Raw genomic sequence first — 21,126 nt, 5'->3', positions numbered from 1 at the left:
CAAAAGGGAAGGGGGGGACCCCTATTCATTTGTTTAGAGCCCATTATGAATGTCATTTCTAAAACATCCTATTAATGCTTTCCAAAGATAGTCCCCGTCAACACCACCAAACTTAAATACTAACCCTAAGTACTTACATTTGGAACTTTAAAAATGAGCAAGTGAAATCATTCAGGACTAGGCAAAAAATAAAAACAAGGAGACAAAAAATACCACAGATGAGGTTTAATCTTGAGAAACAGAAAAAGGAAAGGATTTGTGTTTGGCCTTCTTGAGCATAATTGAGAGCCTTTTTTGTAAATCTTGTTAATATTAAGTCCCAGAGCAAAAAGAAATAAGGAGAAGAATATAGACCCCACCCTATATAGCAAAAAATTAACAAAACAAAGCTAGAGCTTAATACTGTATCAGTGAATTTTAGGAAACCTAATTCTGATGGGGAGCAAAAAAAGGTAGGGATTAATGATTGTGTAAGCCACAGCAAGAAGCCAGTTGCTTACCAGTTAAGAGTTAGGAAGCCCAGATTTGGGGGGGGAGGGCGCAGGACTGGGATATTCTGGAAATCCATTCAGTGTAATTTGAATGTTTCTCATTCACTCAGTTCTAATTCTGTTCACCTGGTCTGCCTAAGGCAGTCAAGTTTGGAGAAAAACATAGGCCGTTAGTCTTGCGATTCTGCCGAGGACATCCCAGACAGATAGATGGCCCCCATCCTGGAAAATGGCCTCACAGCCTCCCTGCAGCATTCCCAACGATAAGTATATAAATATACCTATCAGTAAATGAATAAAAATAAATGATTCCAACAACGAGGGCACCGCTTCCACACAGCGCCTGCCGCGCTGGCCCCGGGAGAGTGCCCGGAGCTCTGTTCGGAAGGACAGCCCGTCTCCCTAGGGCCAGGGCAGAAGGCAAGGCAGCCGCTCCGTCCTGCTGCACCAGGCAGCTTCTGCGGCCGGGCAGCCGTTCTCCAGACGAAACCAGGCTGCGCCACTGCGCCCTGGCAGTCCTGACCCTCAGAGGACAGGTGTACGTGCCCGAGCGCACACACACACAGACCCGCTTCTCCCACTGCCAGCTCCTGAGCCCGCGGTGCCACACCCAGTTCTCCCAAGTCTGTGCCCTGCACACAACGGAGCCGCGGGCCGGGACTGGCTGCCTGACCCTGACCCAAATCATAGCTGGTTGGAAACCGCCCCTTCTTGCAGGGAAGGAGTGAGCCAGCCAGCAGCTGCAGCACACCCCACACGGGCCCTTCTCTTGACAGTTCCCCGGGTACGTGTCCCTCGGGGAATACAGGCTGCAAAATGCCAGGAGGTAGAAATATCTGCGCCAGCGACTGTACCAACAGTGCGCATGCGTGCACACGCCACTGCAGAAGTGTGCAAGCGGGCAGTGAAGGCTGACATTGAATAAAACTATACGCGCACGTATAAAAACTGCACTCAACCTAAGAAGGTGTCTCTAAATGTGCAAGTAACTCTGGTGGAATCAAACGATTAATGGATAGCATGCCACAGAGATGAATCACAATGATCTGTTCACAAGTAACTCCCTAACCAAAAAATAGTAAATGTTGAACCAGAGGGCTGTTTTTTAAAGCCTTCTATTAATTTCTGTATTTCTGATCACTTGCCTTCGGGGATTAAAAACAAAACAAAACAAAAGAGCAGAGTACAATTCAGTGGAAATGTGTCTTTGTCCCCAGAGGTTTCTGCCTGTGCAAGCATTTCATCTAGGCCGCCAGAACCCCCAGCCTTTGACTGAACTTTGCAGAAAACTTATCTATATTGACTTATATGTTGCACAGAACAGGCAGAAATAAAAGTCTCAGACAGGCCTTTTTCACCCAACAAAGGCTTATTTTTTTCCATCCTTTGCTTGGGCTCAAGCACTCCTGCCCTGCGTGCCGCCACTTTAAACATGATCAGATCTGTGCTTCATTGCAAATAACAACTGACCAACAATAGGCCCTGCTTCATAGATTTGGGAATGTTTGGCTTAAGCTGCCAATGACTGAAGGCCTTTAGCTCCGATCGGCCAGTCACAGTCCGCTTTGTTGTTGTCTGTTGATGTGTCTGTGCTCATTATTCCTTGACATGCAACATCCCCCCTCCACCCTCCAACCATCCACAACCGCACAGAAAGCGAGATTCAAATGGGAACAGCTGTAGTGGTTCAATGGGAAATGATGCCTCTTGTGCAAAGGGGAGGGAGAGGGAAGGGAGAGGGCCTATTTGAGAAAGGCAACAGCTTTCAGAGAGTCTTGTATAAGAAATCTACTTTTGAATATACTTCAGTGAAATCGCTGTTGAAACAGGCTGACAATGGAAATCTGCCCAGATTGAAAATGCCAGCCCTAATTCAAAAGACAATTCCTAGTTAATAGCTTGTTGCATTTTTAAATTATTTCTAGACTTTGAGTTTTTGCATTAAATGGCTAACTGGGGAATGTGACCATTTTTATATATGTACGTTGTGGGTACAAATGGGCACAGATCTACACGCGGCTTTAAGTGGATTTTTTTCCTAACACATTTCTAATTAATGAAGCGGTAAGAACTCTTTCTTTAAGAATTATCAGGATATAAAATAGAGTATGTGTGAAGGTAACCATTGGTTTAGAATGGTAATCTAACATGGAAACAAAATTTGTAACACCACACTATAAGGTTAAAAAGAAAATAGTATAATAAAGGAAATACAAAGGCTTTGGCATGGTTTTTACAATCAATAATGGTTAATTTTGATATGTAGTTGTGAACAACTTCAAAAACACTTAAGTTTAAAACTCTTGCAAGCACTTTTAATTGATTAGGAATGAATTCTAGATGCACAAAATGATTGGACTGTGAACAGTAATACAACTATATCTAAGAACAATTAATTTTTGCCGGCCAAGAAAGAAACGTATGATCGCATGAAAATGTGTATAAAACATCTATAGAGTATTCTTGTCAAATATAAATGAAATTAACTTTATTATAGAAATCATTCTGAGGATTTCTAGGGAAGACAAATACTTACATTTTGACATAAAACAAATTGGATTTTTATCGAAGACACACTCTACCTTTTAGCTATCAACTTTTTTCTTCCTTGAATTTATATCTTACCCTTTTTTTGCACATAAACTTCATCTGTTAACAACCTTTGGAAAACCAACAGATATTCTTACATAAATCTAGTGCATGTTGTTCCAGGTTTAATTATATGCAAAGGAATGATACAAACTTGGAACATCAGTCCATAAACTATGAACAGATGGGTAGAAGTATTTGATATATCTTGATAAAACTCTTAAATTCGTGGCAAAGCTTGTTGATCACGGTTTCCTTTTTTTTTTTTAAAAACAACTTCATGACCAACACAGATCAAACATCCATCCAGTCTACGTTGTTCTTTTTTGTTTCATAACATACAAATGCCCATTTACAAATAATACACCAAAATGAATAAAAGTTTGGATACCAAAATGAAGATTTGTTCCAACTGATAGCGTGCCTTCTGGATACAAAGGTCCTTGCTTCAAGTCCATTCCCCAGTGGTACAACACAGGACACAATTGCAGATCTGAAGTGCTTCTAACAGCCATTTTCCTTTCCTTCCTGAACGCCCAACTGTTGTGTCCACATAGTCACTGACTGAATTAACACCATATATCCTTTTTTTTTTTTTTTTACTGTAATCTTGGCCAATATTGAGACATATCAGGTTCACTTCCAGGAACTTGAACAGGAACTGACACACCAGGGGAAATGAGTCCTAGAAGTGGATGAAAGAAATAGCCATGTAGAAATTCCCTTCAAGAGACAAGCATGGATTTATAGGTTTAAAAAAAAAATCTCTTCATACTTTCTAACATTCTAACTGTATTTTTAAAAAATACTTAAAGTCTCACAAGCAAAAGTAGAACCTTCAGAAACAAGATTACGTGTTTACACATATCTATTGAATTCCAAGTCCACACACACACACACACACACACACACAAAACACCTCCATTTGTTTGCATGTTTGGAACTTTAGCAATAACTATCTCTGGCAAAGAGGCACCTGGGTGGCTCAGTCGGTTACACGTCCAACTTCAGCTCAGGTAATGATCTCATGGTTCGTGAGTTCGAGCCCTGCATCAGGCTCTGTGCTGACAGCTCAGAGCCTGGATCCTGCTTCTCTCTTTTGTCTCCCTCTCTCTCTCTGCCCCTCCCCTGCTCGCTCTCACTCTCTCTCTCAAAAATAAACATTAAAAAATGTTTAAATAAAACTATCTCTGGCAAACCAATGTGGTACTTCTTCAGCTGAGATGAAAGGCATGGAGGGGCTTGGAAAGTGAGAAGTCTTTTGACAGCACTCACCAGGCCCCTCACTCTGGGGCCCTCCCTGCTGACTCTGGCTAACAGCCTCTCTTCAGAAAACTGACATTCTCAGGCCTTGTCTTCATATATACAACTTCTGTGACCCAATTCAGGAAAAACAACTTTGCTTTTTGTCTCCATGGTGTCAAGTTATTAACTGGCTTGACTAAATTTCCCCTTCCGATCAGTTCCCCCTCCCCTGAGAAGTGAGCAGCAAAGAGTTAAACACACCATCACACAAGGCCAGGGTTTTCTTTTTAGAGTAACTTCAAGCGAAGTTAGATCACCTGGCAAATGCGGCTGTAAAGGCCACCTCTGTGCGGCCTGCGAGGAACAGCGGCTCACCTGTGGAAGTGGTGCCCGAGGTGCCCATTGGCTGACTGTTCATGTGTGTCTGCATATGTGGGGGGGTGTAGGTATCGTAACTCCGCCCGTTCACCGAAGGGCTGGTGGGCAGCATGCAGGAGTACGAGGAGGTCTGGCTGGGGACTGGGGGCTGAGAGGAGAAAGGCAGACCCGTGGTTACCGAGAAGCACATCACACAGCCACATCCCCAGGCTCTCTCCTCCCCAGGAACTCTGCCAATGAGTCTGATCACTAAAGACGCTCTGGTGGAAAGTACTGGAATTCCATATCGACAGTCGGGCCTCCAGCCAGTCCTTCCGTTGACCACCGCTAGAGTAAAGTTGCCCAAAAGTAATACAAATTCAGACAACTGTCTAGCTAGATGGTTGGCACTATCATAAAATTAACAGGGTTTCTGTCCATTTTCACCTTGGACGTCTGCCAGCATCGTCAGAGAATCTATAGCATGAGGACTTCCATTAAAACACACCCCCTCTCCTGCAAATCCAATCTATTTGGGAATCTAGTGACCCCCAAATCCTGTATCTCAGGCTTTGGGCAGAGAACTGTGGATGGAGTTCTCCATAAAGTCTGCTTCGGGGACCTTGGGAGCCTTTAATGGTTGGACTCATGGGATTAAAGATTCTTTGAAGAGACACATCCGTAATGACCTGAGATTAAAGTGGTTAGAGGCATCAGTAAATACCTAGCCCCATCCTGAGAATTAGCTGTGATTCCCTTACAGACCTAAAAACCCAGATTGGGTTTTATCCACAAAATTGGGTCACTGCCCTCTAAAGTGTCTGGTCTGGTGGTATTGAGGAGGTAAACCTTTCTGGGACAAAATCCCTCACGAGCTTCCATGAAGCTATGCCAGGGCAGCAAGACTGGGATGAATCAATACAAGCATCATGCCAGGAATGAGGGAGATAATGGCCCTACTCTGATCTGCAAACTGCAGAAATGTTTAACATTTCATGATCCACATTCTCAGAAAGGGTGACACGTTAGAGAAAATTCAGAGGGAGACACCCACCCTTTGTAAAATGGTTGAAGATTTTGGCCAACAAGATGAACTGATGGACAGACAGCCCAGTACACCCCAACTCTAAAATCCAGAGAGTAATTTTCTCTGAACAGTAGAATCACTAATAACTTTTTAATTTTCTCTGTGCTTTACAAAAGTATATATGTTTTGTTTCATATGAGGTGTGTAACTTTTAAAAGTCAGTGTTTGAATTAAATTGGCCTGGCACCACTTTATATCTGGAAATAACCTTAATAAAATAGTAGCACCTATTTAATTGCTTCTAAATGTTTTCTTATGTACACACTTTGTTATCTTTGCATGAACCTAGATGTCGCTACAATTTACAAAACTGGACAAGACACTCAGTGGCCTTATTAAAGTCAGAGGATGACTGCTAACATCAGGTTCAAAGAGGCAAGAAGGCCTGAGGGCCCTGCCAGAATTTCAGCTTCCGTTTGTCTCTAATTCCCAAAATCATTTCCTCTAGGCAACCTCACTTCTGGAAAATTCCAAAGCAGTTGTAGTAATACCAACCAATGGGCTGTTAATCCCTTAATTCACATTAATTGCAAATGGCTACTAATATCCAGATGCAATGAAAATAAACATGTGAATAATTCCTCTGAAGTCGCTTATCTAGCTGCTCGTATATTCATCTGGAGGCTGTGGAACATTTATTTTGCTGCTATTTGGATTTGAAAGTCATCAAAAGATGTTCAGTGGTGAGTAAACAATCTGTGTAGCCCCAGAACTGTTTCCAATAGCGGCTCACACTGGCCAATCTCACACCATCCGGCATCTTCTAAGCATTGCACAAACCGGAGTCCTGGGAAACTCACCACAGAAGGCCCACCGGAAGGAAGACCGATTGTTTTCCCATCAAGACTCCATCCAGCTCCAAAGTTCTAACATAGCCCACCTGCCTTATACAACTTCCATCATAAAGGGCTAACCTACCACAGGGCCTTGCACACGTAGGAGCTGATAAACACTTGGGACAGAACGGAGAGTAGAGGCGGGTTGTCACACCGAGGGAAGGGCATCGACCTACCCAGGCAGTGAGGAGCACCGCAAACTCATTACATGATTCTTGGCAAAGACACGCTAAATTTTTAGCAAGCACCTGTATTCCTTTTTTTATCCTTGTCTTTAGCCATAGAAAGAAAATTCACCATTCCTTTGTATCAAAGTATATCCCACAATGCAAATATAAATCTTATTTCTGATCCTTTTTCCTCTTCCTCACTGGCTTGTCACAGATACACTAAATAATGTCCAAAATGCGGACACAGGTTATGTATTCATTAATATGAACACATTAATAGGAACCGAAATTTACATATACTAACCCCTTACTATCTGATAATGTGATAATAACTATCAGCATTACTTCTGTTTTCTGACACAACTTTCACCGGTACCCAAAACATGCCCCATTCCCACCCAACATTATCAAGCTAACATCCTCTTGGAGCAAGAGGCAGATTAACTTGGCTTTTATGCTTTTTATAAGAGCATGAATCAATCAATCCATCAGTCCAACTACAAGAGTGGACTGACTGTTTTCACCTCAGCCTTGACTGGACAAGCTAAATCACCGCAGTGAGAAAGGCCCCCAAGGGCGCATGCGTGGCCAGCGAGGTCTGCGGGCCCTGACCCTTTCTTCACTTCTTCTCCGAGGCACCCAGTAAGCAGATGGCCAGAGGCCTCACTTACTTGCATAGGCAGGTTGTTCGCCATGGTGAAGCTGGGCATGGGCGGCAGAGCGCTGTACGTGTTTGTGAGGGCTGTGTCTGTCCGGCCCAACATGGAGCCAGAGGTGAAGGAGGAAACTGCAGGGAGAGAGACGCCGCAGAGAGTCATGCTGGAAGTCAGAGCCAGGGCAAACAGCTGAAACACACTTATTACTAGTAGGAGGATTCAAATTACCAGGCGTGGTGGGCTGCGGGATTGGCTGGTAGACACTGGTGCTGAAACTACTGCTGATGGGGATGTGACTGGGTGTGTTGCTGGCCTGTCTCCTCTGATTCCTCAGTTTTTCTTCTCTTCTCCATTTGGCCCTCCGATTAGAAAACCATACCTGGAAATCAGAGGGAACAGGTTAGGCCTGTGCCCACTCCCAACTCAACCTCCCCCTGCACTTGCTCTGCTCCCCACCTCCCCCCCTCCCCCAGTGGCAGCAAAGCATTTATCAGACTGAACCTTTTACTCCTTATATCAATGAACGGTGTTCCTTAGAAGCACCTTTGTCTCTAGAAAGGGCAAGGCATGAAACCACACGTTCTCTGGGTACCTGTATTCTTGCTTCAGGTAGATCTATTTTGGCCGCTAGTCTTTCTCGCGCAAACACATCTGGATAATGGGTTCTCTCAAACTCTGAAAGAGTAAGTGGCGTTTTCTATGTTGCACCAGAACTGCACAAAATGTGTCAACCAAACCCTGGATCAAATTGGTCCCCACCTCCCCATTTCTGTCCCTTCCAACCAACTCCTCTTGAAATGCTGCTACTACGAACACTGTACTTGAAAGAGCTATTCCACCAGGACCAAGTTAAATTTCCTTTGGAATGACATTCGTTCGAGGACCCTTCTGTGGCCTGAATTAGCAAAACCATCGTTTTTTTTTTCTTTATGAGAAGTCAGACTCATAGTCTTTGAATTACTGGTACATGAAAAGAAGAAAGAAAACACACACACTGAAAAGATGCCCAGGAAAAAAAAAAAAGAAGAAGAAAGAAAAGAAAGAGAAAAGAAAGCTTTTCAGTCCTCTATGCAAAGGGCCCTGGCTAAATTTAGCTCTTTGTACTGAAGATGTGGCATTTAGTTTGATTTACGGCCTCCCTACTTTGAAAAACTCCATCACCTTTCTCCAGGGCCTCAATTTGCTCTTGGGTAAAGGATGTTCTATTTCTTTGCAGCTTCCGCTTCAGCTGAAGTCGCATTTGGGCCTCATCTGAATCTTCTCCATTGGAACTGATGGAGTTGGTATTCTCTCCCCCTCCTTCCTGTTGCTGGCAGCCATCTGGAACAAAAAGAAAAGGACAGTAAGAGAAATCAAGGATAACTCCAAGCCTCCAAAAGTGGCCTGGGTATAGCCATAAACTCCAAGAGGAGTACATTGTGACAGCCTCACCAAGACATTCCCAAGGTAACTAAGCGTCAATCTCCTTCTAATACAAGACATTAGTGACATAACACTATCTTATCACCATTTTCTTCCTTTCTTTCTTTCTTTCTTTCTTTCTTTCTTTCTTTCTTTCTTTCTTTCTTTCTTTCTTTCTGTTTTTATCAAGAAGAGACTGCACAATATGGACATTACAGAGTGGCATTTCTTTGAATAACAAAACAAGTGCTGAAGTTTCCAATTAAAATGGTCTTTCATAACTAACCTTGAGTCCCAAATGCCTCACCCATTTCCCCTTTCCCTACAGAATTTATTTACCTATAGCTCTGTTGGGAAAATAGAAGAGTGATGTTCAAGATTTCAGCTGATCTATAATCAGTAATTCCTATCTAATCAATTAGATGTTGATAGGTTTGTAGAAAATGCTATTAAGAAACCAAACCAAGCTTGTAATCTTTTTAAAAAAATATTTATCTAGTTTTTATTTGAATTCTGCACAGTCAATTTCATTTTAAAGGTTGTGAATTTAGAAATGCTTGCATTGTTCTGCAGTTTTATTCAACTATTGTATGAGTGCGCTTTGCCTTGACACCTATTACGAGCACAGCTGTAATTATATCATCACCAAGAACAGGCTATAATTGCTGAAAATGGAATTTTATATTTAGATAAAAGGACTGTCCATTCTTTGTAATGTGTTGCACCAGAGAAAAGTAAGATTTCTTTTAAATTTTTAACGTGTAATTTTAAAAAAGAAATAGTAGAGAGTTCACTAACTAGCTAAATATGCTGCAGCTGAGTCCTTGGCATATCATTTAAGTGGTACATTTTTAATTAGGGCATTTCCACCACTTTTACTGTAATTTCTATCATTAAACAGGGGAAAGTTTTATTGTTTTCCCTTGCTGCTTCCAGGGAAGATGTACACTTGGGCTAGCTGTATCTCGCCTTGCCTCTTGCTCCCGAGGCCACAGCCTGTCTGAAGGGAGCACTCAGCCCTCACCGGGCCTCCCGAACCACTACAGGTGGGGTCCTGGGTCTTGGGTCCCGAGGCCCCCACGGGACACCAACAGGGGCTGCCCCCCCATCCTAGAAATGTAGCCGGTGGGGAGGAGGGGCCTCTAGGGGCGCCTTGGTGGGAATCGACTTGGCCAGGAATATCATTTATAACCAGGAGACAATAGGCAGCGCCTTCAAAGAGTTCAGAGAATTGTGACAGGATCTAGTGGGATCTTTTCAGAAACTTTGAAATGTTTTAAAACCCCAACTTTCTCCCCCATTTAAACAGGCGGATTCATCGGCACTGGCCACCATATGGGCCCTTGGAGATCTATTGAGATGACCACCAACACTTGAATAGCGAGGGGCTGCTTTTCAGCGCCACACAATGCCCCGTGAGTAAGGGAAACTATTAAACTCCTGGGGCAGGAGCGTTGGCAAACTTTCGTGGGCAGAATTTTTGAGGCCACAATGAGCGCGGACAACAAAAGGATTCTCTTGAGGCGTGCAGCGGGCCACATTGTGTTACAAGAAGCCCAGTCAACAGACTTTTCAGTGAAGTGTGTTAACCCCTCTGCTCTGCTATCATTAATCACTGTCCGAAGAGCGGGGGCCTCAATGCTATTTAGGGCGCTTGGCTGGGGGGATNTGGTGACCAGGTCCGAGGTAAGGAGGGAAGCAGAAAGGGATGATGAGGGCCAAGGGGGAGGGGTTGGAGAGGAGGCGGGAAAAGAGGGAGGGCTTCAAAGAGACAGAGCCCAGAAAGGTATAAGAAGGACAGAAGTGCCAAGAGAAAAAAAAAGAGGCAAGAAGGTCTAAGAAGACAAGGAGAGAAAGGGGGAAAGGAAGACAGAGACAGGCAATTACTAAAGAGACTGGCTCTACTTTGGGTCCTCTCCTGCTCCTTCAGAGAGATGGGGAGAGGGGTGGGAGAGGGCTACTTAGCTGTGGGAGTCACGTGTGTGAGCACAAGTGTCTGTACTAATTTACTGCCCNGAGATTTTTCAAAAAAGAAAAAAAAGACTCCCCCCCCCCCCCTTATTTTCAGATTCAGGGAATGAGGAAGACTTTACAAATAGTCCTTTTCGGCCAACCAGAAACTAGTTCTGTGGGTTACTGCTTTGGGGAAACACAAAAATCTCCAACCATCCGACATTTAGGGACTGGGGTGCTGAGGAGAACACAATCCTATCTCGCTCTGGTGGTCACTCATGCCCACCCCAGTCGTTTTTCTGGCATATTCGATGTTACCAATTAAAGCTGCCCAGGTCTCCCTTGTAAGACCCCTGCAGATAGCATTCTCTACTTCTCTGATATTTTCCTAAATTAAAACTTGGAGAGTTGCACGGTCTCTTCCCCACCCCACCCCCATCTCTCCCTGTGTCTCTGTCTCTTACACACTTTTGCAGGTGTGGCTCTGATTTGAGAACTGAGTCAATGGGGATAGAGAGCCCTTTGGGAGAAGGACGGAATGGAATTAGAGGCAGGTCAGGAGAAACCCGTGGCTGCAGGATCCCTCCACGACCCCGCAGAGCAGGCGTGCCCCGTTTAAAGTTTGTTTGCTGCTGTCAAAGTAGCAACTGTTGGCAGCCAAGCGCTGAAGGAAAAGTCACTCTTAGATTGGGCGCCCCCCCCCTTTTTTTTCTTTAGTGGATTTACCTTCCACTCTTAAAGCTTTTAACAAAATAAAACTAAAAGTTGGATCTCGAATTCTCCTTATGATAAACCTAAGTGGCAGACAATTAAGATATCTTCTTTAGAAGGCGCCCCCTCGGAGCGCGCAAAGAAGAGGCCTTCAATGGGCGCCGTCCACCTTCCAGCCTAATCCGTGAGAAGGCCAGTGAAAGCGTCTCCCATTATCCCAGCCNGCTGGGAAATAAAATCATTCCTTGGTTTCTTAGTGTCTTAATCAGTGAGGCGGAAAACAAGCAAGAAAAGATAGCAACCCGGTTGCGGCACCTTTTCAGCTCTAGAGCGCGGATCAAAACATTGTAGCATCTGTTGAAAAGAGACTGACTAAATCCTATAGAGGGCCTGGGTATTATGGGGGTTGGGGGTGGGGGGAGGAGATAAGAAAAAGTGTCTCCGTGATCCCTAAAACCACCAAATCGCTGGAGGATTGGGGCTGGATAGAGTTGTCTCTCGTTGTCAGCCCACGTCGTCACGATTTTATTCACCGCCGCATGGCGTTGATCAGATGGAAACCATATTTGTCTCCCTCTGAGACCTAACCTCGCCTTATGCTTTCGGAGTAATGGACTCTTTAAAACCCCAAAACGGCTTCCCGGGCCGGGAGAGGGGGCGAAGGGGAGGGGGCCTTCTTAGCACCAAAAGGTCTGGGGATTCCCGGGGCGCGCCGGCCGAAGCCCGCCACCAGCGCCCCGCGCCCCCACGCCCGGGACCCCGCTCCGGAAGGGGGGCTCCGACGCGTTCCCCCCCAGCAGTAGAGGGCGGGGAGGGGTGGTCGGCGCCCGCGGTCGCTGCACCCGAGTGGGTTTCTTATGCAGGCGGAGGGTCAATTGACAGTTGGGGAGTCGGAACGCTCCAGCGAGTCGGCGCCTAAAAGTTAAAAGCTCCTGAACTAGCGCCACCTCCCGCCGCAACCATCACCACAGGGTCGTTGAGTTAGGCTCTCGCTTCCCGCCCTCGAGCTTCCCGGGACGGAAAGCTGCCCAAATCGGGCGCCACCTCTGGCGGAAGCGGCTGCCCCGGACTTGTGTCCCGGCTCTGNGGCGGGGGAGGGGTCAGGAGGCCCCCAGGATGCTGGGGGGTTAGGGGCGGGCGCTGGAGAATGCCAAGGTCGGGTGTCTCCTGGGTGTGTCCAGTGTGCGCACGTGGGAATCCAACAGTTTCAAAGGTCAGGTGAGGGTGTGGTGGTCTACACTCAGCCTTGTCACTCCCTGTCCTCATCAGAGGCGGGAGTAGGCCTGGGCCTCGGCCTTGGCTGCACCCCAGGAGGCCGCGGGGTCAGAACCGGATAGGACGAGCTGGCCAGCGGGGTCGCCCAGGGGAGCCCGGGCCCAGCGCATCAGGAGGCCTCTGCCGGCCGAGCGGCCGCGCTGGGAAACACGGAGCAAGCGCTTTGCTCCCTATCTTCCCAGTGTCCGTCCTATATTGTTTTCTGCTCTTAAAACTGACATGTCTAATTGGCAATTGGTGCCGAATCGTGTCCAGAGGTCTCTTGTGGAACATTTCTACAGCTGTCTCCTTCAACTAGACGCTTATTCATGTCGCCTTAATGAGAAACAAAACGTTCTCTAATGAGCAATTACAGAGCGACAGGATTGTTCCCATAACAAATTCTTGCGAGTGACAGAAGCATCCTTTGTACCAGATATTTCGCATACTGTTACCGATTTTCCCTTCTCTAGCCCGGCTCCGTGGAGGCGCGGCGCACCCGGAGCGGGTCCGAGAGCGCACTGACGCGCGGGCAGCCTGGTCGGCGTCCCCGCGCTGCCGCCCCCGGCCCGGAGCCCCCGGGCTTCGTCGGGCTCCGGGGAGTGAGACGCCACGTCCCATTATCCCGCATATTATCTCCTTGTCACAAGGACAACAAATACCGATTAATCTTCGGAGTAAACTGTTTCCTATTCTTGACCAAGCTACCTCGGGGTGTGTAGGGGAGGGGAGAGCCAACCTACGCCACCCCACCCCCATCTGCTCCTCTTACCCCATTCCTTCTCATAGATGCTGCGAGGGTCCTGATTCCTTCTCTCCTCCCACCCCCCCACACCCCCCAGCGGCTCCGGACACCCCGCAGGCCGGCTCACGGTGTCCTCACCCCACCCTTCTGTGCAGTCGCCACCCACAGAGAGTGAGAACTGGGGGCCCAGAGGAACGGAGGTAACGATGGAGATGATGGTGTTGTTGGAGTTGGGAGACCAGGGCTCCCTGTGCCCTATCCTGTACTCTGCCCTGCATCTTGCTGCTCGCCCTTTCATATGCACCCTACTCATACTCACATAATTTGTCAATTACGGCAAAAAGCAAAACGATACAATTATGTTTACCTCGCAGCCTGTCAGTGTGTTAACTTGTCACACTTCTACAGCAAGGGGACTCTCCGTGCATTTTAATGGCAAATTTGAATAGGGCACCACGCAGCTAGCTCTTACACACGTACTCCTGCCCAAAACATATATGCACACATGCACACCCACCACATCCTTCCTAGTCCTGACATACACAATCCTCAAATTCGAAGACCAGTGAGATAGTTCAACAAATACCATCCTCCAACAGGGCAAGTCAATCTGTCCCAAGCCTTGGAAGAGTCTCTGAACTACATTCTTCAAGCACAGAAGTGGGTAAAAGGAAAAGATGGGCAAGTGGCTGACATATGAAGAGTTTTGAGGATAAGTGCTTGGGCTTTTTACCTTGCGTAGGTTGCCCTGGCACAGAAGTCCCCGGATACCAACCCGGGCGGGTGCCCCAGCTTCCGGTCTGCCCATTCAACATCCTTAGTTTATCATACATGCCGTCTGCGCCCATCTGTTGCTTTTCGCTAGCCAGGTTGCGAAGAACTCTGTTTATTGATGACACCTGTAAATCAAACCAAAATCAAACCAAATGGTAGCGTCTCCTGAAGACAGTTGCCCTATCTTCAGTCCCCATCCCCACTCCCTTAAAGAAGGACCCTTAACACATTAAAAAGAAAAACTCCCAGCCATCCTGGGACAGTGGGTAGATTTGCAGAGACATTGTGGACAGAATGACAGCCATCACTCTGGCCGTGGAAACTGAGTTGGGTAGAGAATGTAGGATGGAGAGGGCATTTGCTTCACTGCTGCTGGATGTCTGTAGTGACCTANGGAGGAGGAGGAGGAGGAGAAGGAGGAGGAGGAGGAGGAGGAGGAAGATGACAGGCTTGGTTTAGAGCTTTCTTTCACTTTGTTTTCTATAAAGGCAGAAGTGGACATTTGACACCCGAAGGAAGGTTCAGGCAGTCTAGGTTGGAGGAGGTTAGATTTTGCTTTTCGTTTTCCTTTTCCTTCTTCTTTCAAGTGGCTTTCCCTGGGTGCCTCCACCCTCTACTTTGCAGCATGCAAATAAGGTGAACAGCTCCCCACACTTGACTCCCATTTTCCAGGAGATCAAAAAAAGGCCAGTGTGTTCCTCTCAACACCCTCAGCTACAGAGGTGACATAGGGAGAGCAGGAAGGAGACGGAGACAGGATGACACTGGTGGGGGGGGGGTGGGAGGCAAGTGGAGAGAAAGATGTAAAGAGGAAAGAGCACGGGGCATAGGGCAGGGAGGGAGAATGTTCTCAGTGAACTTACACTTGGTATGTTATCGTTGGTACAGACCCCCTCGGACAGTAATCTGTCTCGGATTTCCCAAGCAAAGATGGACGGGCACTCCCGCTTATACTGGGCTATTTTGCTTACAACTTCTGGAGTCGCTACTCTCGGTTTACTACCACCGATTGCCCTGGGTCTGATGGAGCCAGTCTCGTAATACCTGCCCAGAATTTTACTCACACATCCGTTGGACACCTGCATAGGGGAAGTGGACAGAAAACCACATTATTAATAATTTCAAGACAAAAATAAAATTGTTTAAGTATGCATTAAACAATGACAAGCTTACGTTTTGATTGTCCAGCACTTGGACTTTTGCATCTGCATGGGTCTATAACACAAAAATATACCTTCAATGGTATGAGAACTTACTGTAGAGAGCTTTTTTTCTTAAAATTACATTTGTAGCCCTAAAAACTACAAATATGATGATACTTTAAAACAGTTTGAACTTAAAAAAAAACCCTAAGTTTAAAGTTTTTTCAAAAAAAAAAACTGTTTCCTAAACATTGACTGAAGATGCATCAAAACGAAGTCAGATAATTTTTTTTGTGCTGACCTTGCTTAAAGTAGTGCCATATTTTAATGAGCAAACGGGGGGGAAATAAACTAAAATTTTACTTATTTTCCTTTAAAAATATGCCCAATTTTGTAAATGTGAGTTAGATAGGGAGGTAAATAGCATTTGCCTTTTAAAATCAATAACTATTCCTCATGAATATGAAAAACACACAAATATCTCAAAATCTGAGGTGAGTGTGGCATGAGGGAGGGGGGAATGAAATTATGCTGGTTTATGTAACTCAGCTTATTATAGTTCATAAACTGTTACCACAATTGATGATTTTACCAAATGAAAAGAGAAAGGTGTTTGGGTTTTGTTTTGTTTTGTTTTTTTAATTCACACACACATTTTTTTTTTCCTTAAGCAGATGAGTTAGCTTAAGTGACTGACCCAGGTTGAAAGAGATAGGGAAGGATGCTGGAAGGAAAGGGGAAAGCCAGGAAGGCAGGGGTGTCGGGTAGGGGCTGGGGTGGGTGTGTGAAGGGGGTCCATAATTAGCAGCGTTTACAGTAAGAAATGAAGAGAGGGCGTTGAGAGTGGAGGGCCGCGGGGGCGGCGAGTGGGGCGGCGCCGGGAGGATCACCTGCAGAATTCGGGAAATGTCGCACGGCCGGGCCCCGCTGTGAGCTAGCTCTACGATCTTCTGCCGGGTGGAGTCCGGCAGTGGCCGCCCGTTGACAAAGACACCACCGAGCTGATTCACTCCGCTGTGACCTGAGGAAAAGGTAGAGGAGAGAAGAGGAGAGCAGAGCAGGGAGGAGAGGAGAGGAAGAAGAGTCAAGAGAGGAGGAGGAAGAGGAAGGAGAAGAAGAGGAAGAGAAGACAACCACAATGCATCCTCAGCTCCCTGCCAACCCATGCCAACCTCAGCGATCAAGTCTCTGCTATCCATCAAAAACGACTCTGGGACCACGCAGCCAGGCGGGGCATCAGGCAGCCCAGCCCAAACACAGCCCCGCGGTGTTACAGACCCAGTCCACTGAGCAAGAACACATGCACCTCCTGGCCGCTGTCACTCCAGCCCTTTGCCCCTCTTCATAAAAACACCCCAGCCGGCCCCTGAACCCACAGGGTACAAACAATCATTTCAGAAAATATCCTTCCAAAGATCCCCTCTGAATGTCACGGCAAAACATGGGTTCTACAGAACCCACACGGAATCTCCAAGGTCCCTGCATTGTTAGAACTGTTACAGCAAATCCTTTAGCTCTTCAGCGTTCTCTCGGACTCCACAGCCCAGAAACGTTTGCTGTCACATTTCAAACTCTGGTGGAGGCACCACACAAGCACCGGAGTTGTTGTTGTTTTATATATATATATGTAATATATATTTTTGTAATATATATATGTATATATTATATATTATTACATTACATATACATATGAAGAGACAAGAAAGGAATACAGAAGAACCAGAGCAGCAGATCTGTGGCTGGTGAACCCCAACCTGCGCCTCCAGTACAGGCGTGAGGGTCAGAGCCTCAGATCGCTCCAACCACAAAGTAGTCTGCCGGCTTGCAGCTGGGGGAAACGAGAGCTGGGAGTCCCTTCGCACAGGCCACAGCTCGCTGTACTTCCCCTGCTGAACTTGGCCTTCCACACGGCCAAGGACAGATGTTAGCAAAAATCAAAAAGGAAAGGAGCACACCACAGTGTCTTCTATCCCTCCTTTATCTTGTTATTCTCACAGCCTCACCCCCATTGTCTAATCTTAGAGAACAGGGAAAGGGAGTTAGCACCTCTCTGTAGCCCCCTCCCCAGAAACCACAGGCACACAAATAAAGCCAATTGCCAATTTCCACTTCCTTAAAAATCTCCAACCTGCAGCCCCGGACTCTAGAGAGCAGCTCTTCCAGGAGAAGACGTGGCTCCCTGCTCAGCTCCCTTCTCTCTCTCTCCTCTTCTCTCTTCTCCTTGGAGCCTCTGATAAATTGACTCCAGGAGCTTGAGCTTCTTAGCAATAAATAAGCTCCAAATATAGAAGAGGGGGGAAAATATGATGAGCCTCTCTGACATTTGTCTTTAAAATAAAACTAGCTGCACGTCAAGTTTGAGCTTAATTTCTGGAAATAGGCGGAAGTCGCTCCGGATCATGCATGGAAGGCTAATTGAAAAGATCAGTCGGGGCGCTAGTGGCAGCCTTGTCACTTTGTGACAGTGCTCCGCTCCGGGAAATTGCATCGTCACGACAAACGGGACCGTGATAAAACGACCCTTTCCGTCCCTATTTGTAGATCACTCAGACGAGATTGAACTGCACTCGTTTCCCCTTCGAGGGGAGCCGAGTTTTNAACGACGGGGGAGGGGGGGCAGAGCCTCAACTCGATGAGAAGTGACAGGCGTTTGGGGGATCTGGGCTCCGGCCCGGCCCAGCGCGAGCCGAGCGGAGACAGGGCCGGGACACCACTTCTGCAACAGAGCAAGGCCTCGTCGGCGCTTCCGGGTTCTCCTAAGTTCCCTTCATTGCCTTCCTTTGCCTCACAACACCAGTCTGCTGCTCTGGCTGGGAAGCCTTCCCTCTGGGCCTAGGGAGCCTTCCCGGAAAGAGAAAGGCTGCCCCAGAGAGAGACCGAGAAAGACTTTACAAACTTCACGCACTGCCTGGGCCATTCCCAGTCTCTGAATGCCAAGGCGTGTGAGGCCGCCTAATCCTAGACCTCCCTCCTTCTCCCCTCATTGCAAAAACAAAAAACAAAACAAAAACAAAAAAACAAAAACAAAAACAAAACAAGCGTGCCCGCCACCTCCGCAGCGACCGTAGGCGGGTGCCCGCCCAGGAGACGCCAGGGCCAGGTTGCTTCTGCCAGCATCGAAAAGGCAGCGAGGAAGCGTAGCTCTAAGTTCCCCTTCAGAGGTTAAGCCTCAATCATTGTGTCCCTTCCCTAGGGACGGCTGGCGCTCTCGCCCAGTGGCGATGATTATGCGCCTAGAATTCGACCGCGAAGCATCTAATAGGAAAACATATGGTGTNGCGGCTGGGCACTCTGAGCTTCAGGGGGAGAACCCAGCAGCCGGGAGAGGTGGGCAGAAGCCTTTGCCTCGCCAAGGAAGGTCCCTCGCGGGCCTGGCAGGTTCTGCACAACTAAACCCGCCTTAAAGCTCGCCACCTTTGAATCCCCTCCTGCGCTTCGCGCTCACCAAGCCGCGGAAGCACCTGGGGCGGCCGGCGCTTCCAGGCCTGATGGATCCGGCCCTGGAGACCCTCCGAGGTCTGCGGTTCGGCAAGGGAAGGTTGCTGGAAGACCTAGGCCCTTCTGCACTCCTCCTACAGCTGAACCCTTAAACCGCGTCCACACTCTGAACCTCAGCCCAGGCCTGGTTTCACTGGGCCTCCAGGCTTCCAGGCTCGGGCTCCACACTAGCCCCGCCACATACCAGCACCCACTGCCGCTATCACCCCAGCAGTGCCCCCACTGGGGAGGAAGGTGGGCTGGGGCCCAGAGGGCCTGAGCACAGAGAGGATGGGAGGCACAAGAGCCGCAGAATCAAAGGCACTGCGGGCCTGGACCGATCAGAACCCGCACAGTCGCAGCTACCAGGAAGGAGCTTCTCCAGTTCCAAGGCTCGACACCCAGCCTCTCCCCAACCCCAGTAGACCTGCTCTGGCCAGTAACAGCCCCAGGGTTCCAGTTTACCGCCGCCCCCGCCCCCCAGCACCACGCAGGCCAGGGTTCCCCGCTCCCTTTGCCTTTTAGGCGGGTAGCTGGGGTGGGGAGGGGAGGAGCTGTCCTGAGAGTAACTGGGGGAGGGGAGCCCCCACACCCCTCCCTGACGGTGGTGACTCGCAGTCTTGGCTAAACCCTAAGGGGCCTCCTTCTCCTTGGGCAACTAGGAGAAGCCTCCGCCCCTCCCTGTTCAGCCCAGCCTCTCTCTCTGGGGTCAGAGCCCGGGCAGGGGCGGGGAGGGGGTGTGAGTTACAGGATTTGGGGGGGATGGAGTTTCTCTACCTCAGCTTCACAAACTCTAGCGGGCTGTTGTGAAGGGCCTAGCCCCTGTTCTTCTAGGAGCGAGAACAGCAGCGAAAACGTCCTCCCCTCTCGGGTTGCCCGGCGCGAAGGGGGGCACAGCTGCCTCAGGTCCCCGGCCTCTGGCCTCTTCCCTCATGCCCGGTGGGCCTGGCCAGCGTGGACACCCGCGAACCTCTGCGCCCTCCCCTGACCTGCCGGCCCCGTGTCCCCAGCCCGAAGTCTGAGAAAGACCAGAGGCACTTACTGTTCTGCATGCTGGTGCTGGCTGGGGGCCGCGGGATCCCACGGGGCTCGAATATAGGGCTCTGTTAGCAAGGATATAGGCGTTAATCCAGGGCCCGAACCACGTAGGCCCTACGTCCCCACAGAGGACGACCTGGAGCTGGGACAGGAGAATGCCCCTTCTTGAGGAAATGATCCACTCAGTCGCTTGAGGCCATCTGAGGGGCATCCACCTCTGCCCTCCAGTGTACACACAATCTACCCTTTGGGCTACAAATAAAATACTCCAATATCCCCAAGCTGCTTTCCCCAGACCCCTTAGTAGCTAACTCTAGAATCAGGAGAAACAACCCAATTTTGAATTTTTTTTTTCTTCCGTGTGACACCAATGAAAAGAATTCTGACTCTTTCAGGTTTTGGAACCCAAAGCGGCCACCAGAACTTGCCTGAAATCTGGGAAGTCTGTCCACTCTTACAATAAAAGGTCTCACACATCTGCACACCCCTAGTTAAAGTCTTCCCCCTAAGACAAAACAAAAGGAGAGAAAGGTATGTCAAAGCTGTGGCTGGAAAGCATAAGCCCATGGGCTCTCAGAGTCACACTCTGAGAAAAAAACAAAACAAAACAAAACATGCATCTAGGGCTCAAACTATCATAAAACCCTAAATCCCAGAGTTACAACCACATTTCCAGCAGCCTCTCTTGCAGAAGTGCCCACCTTTTAAAAGTAGGTGCTCGGGCCTGGCTTGGGAAAATTGGAGAATCTGACAAGTCAGGGAACCATTTTGCAAAAATATCAAGAACCAGTTAAAGGGAAAGGGGAGCACCAGAGAAACGATGGCATTAGGAATCAAGGCCAAAGACTGATACCTGAAGTTCAGAGGTGAGGGGAAGGGGATCTCGGAACTTCAAGGTGCCTGAGGGTGCAGACTAGGGCAGATCAGAAGGGCTGCAGAGCCCCTATTCCTTCCTTAAGGAACTTCACCGTCCCAGCTGCTCCAAGACCGCCAGAACCCAACTCTCTGGTTACCCCTTCATCTTCCACTCTCTCCCTCAGAGCTTCCCAGTCAGCCCCCCACCCCCACCGTCCTCCCAGCCTTTCTGGGACTTTGAAAGTAGCGAGCCCAACTTTTCCCCCCCAAACCTCACTTATTGTGATTAACTTCTCTTTTGGTGTTTAGATCTTCCCCCCTTTTACTGTACTGTGACACACGCTG

General features: G+C 48.0%; 1 protein-coding gene across 4 annotated transcripts; it reads right to left on the bottom strand.

Moving 5' to 3' along the window:
* Nucleotides 1-3,605: 3,605 nt before the first annotated feature.
* PAX6 (paired box 6) lies at nucleotides 3,606-19,988 on the bottom strand. 4 transcript variants are annotated; one of them, XM_077772807.1, is made up of 11 exons: nucleotides 19,931-19,988; nucleotides 16,302-16,432; nucleotides 15,443-15,484; nucleotides 15,133-15,348; nucleotides 14,229-14,394; nucleotides 8,593-8,751; nucleotides 8,024-8,106; nucleotides 7,660-7,810; nucleotides 7,447-7,562; nucleotides 4,701-4,851; nucleotides 3,606-3,765 (listed from the first exon to the last, which is right to left on the bottom strand). In XM_077772807.1, the coding sequence occupies exons 1-11, from the start codon at nucleotides 19,938-19,940 to the stop codon at nucleotides 3,680-3,682; spliced, it is 1,311 nt and encodes a 436-aa protein (XP_077628933.1). In that variant the 5' UTR covers nucleotides 19,941-19,988; the 3' UTR covers nucleotides 3,606-3,679. The 4 variants fall into 4 exon arrangements, with proteins under 4 accessions (XP_077628933.1, XP_077628935.1, XP_077628934.1 ...); XM_077772809.1 differs by having other exon boundaries at nucleotides 15,334-15,348; XM_077772808.1 differs by lacking the exon at nucleotides 15,443-15,484.
* Between the last annotated feature and the right edge of the window lie 1,138 nt (nucleotides 19,989-21,126).

This window comes from Crocuta crocuta, unplaced genomic scaffold (assembly GCF_008692635.1).
Source record: "Crocuta crocuta isolate KB4526 unplaced genomic scaffold, BGI_CrCroc_1.0 scaffold382, whole genome shotgun sequence".
In the NCBI taxonomy this organism is placed as follows: Eukaryota; Metazoa; Chordata; class Mammalia; order Carnivora; family Hyaenidae; genus Crocuta; species Crocuta crocuta.
This window is presented reverse-complemented; position numbering and strand designations above follow the sequence as displayed.

What these genes read in the sequence shown, in the direction of transcription:
- PAX6 (XM_077772807.1), bottom strand. An exon ending in CCAACGATAACATACCAAGT is followed by an intron (nt 14,395 to 15,132) that starts GTAAGTTCACTG and finishes TTTGATTTACAG; the next exon opens with GTGTCATCAATAAACAGAGT. An exon ending in AATTGAGGCCCTGGAGAAAG is followed by an intron (nt 8,107 to 8,592) that starts GTGATGGAGTTT and finishes TTACTCTTTCAG; the next exon opens with AGTTTGAGAGAACCCATTAT.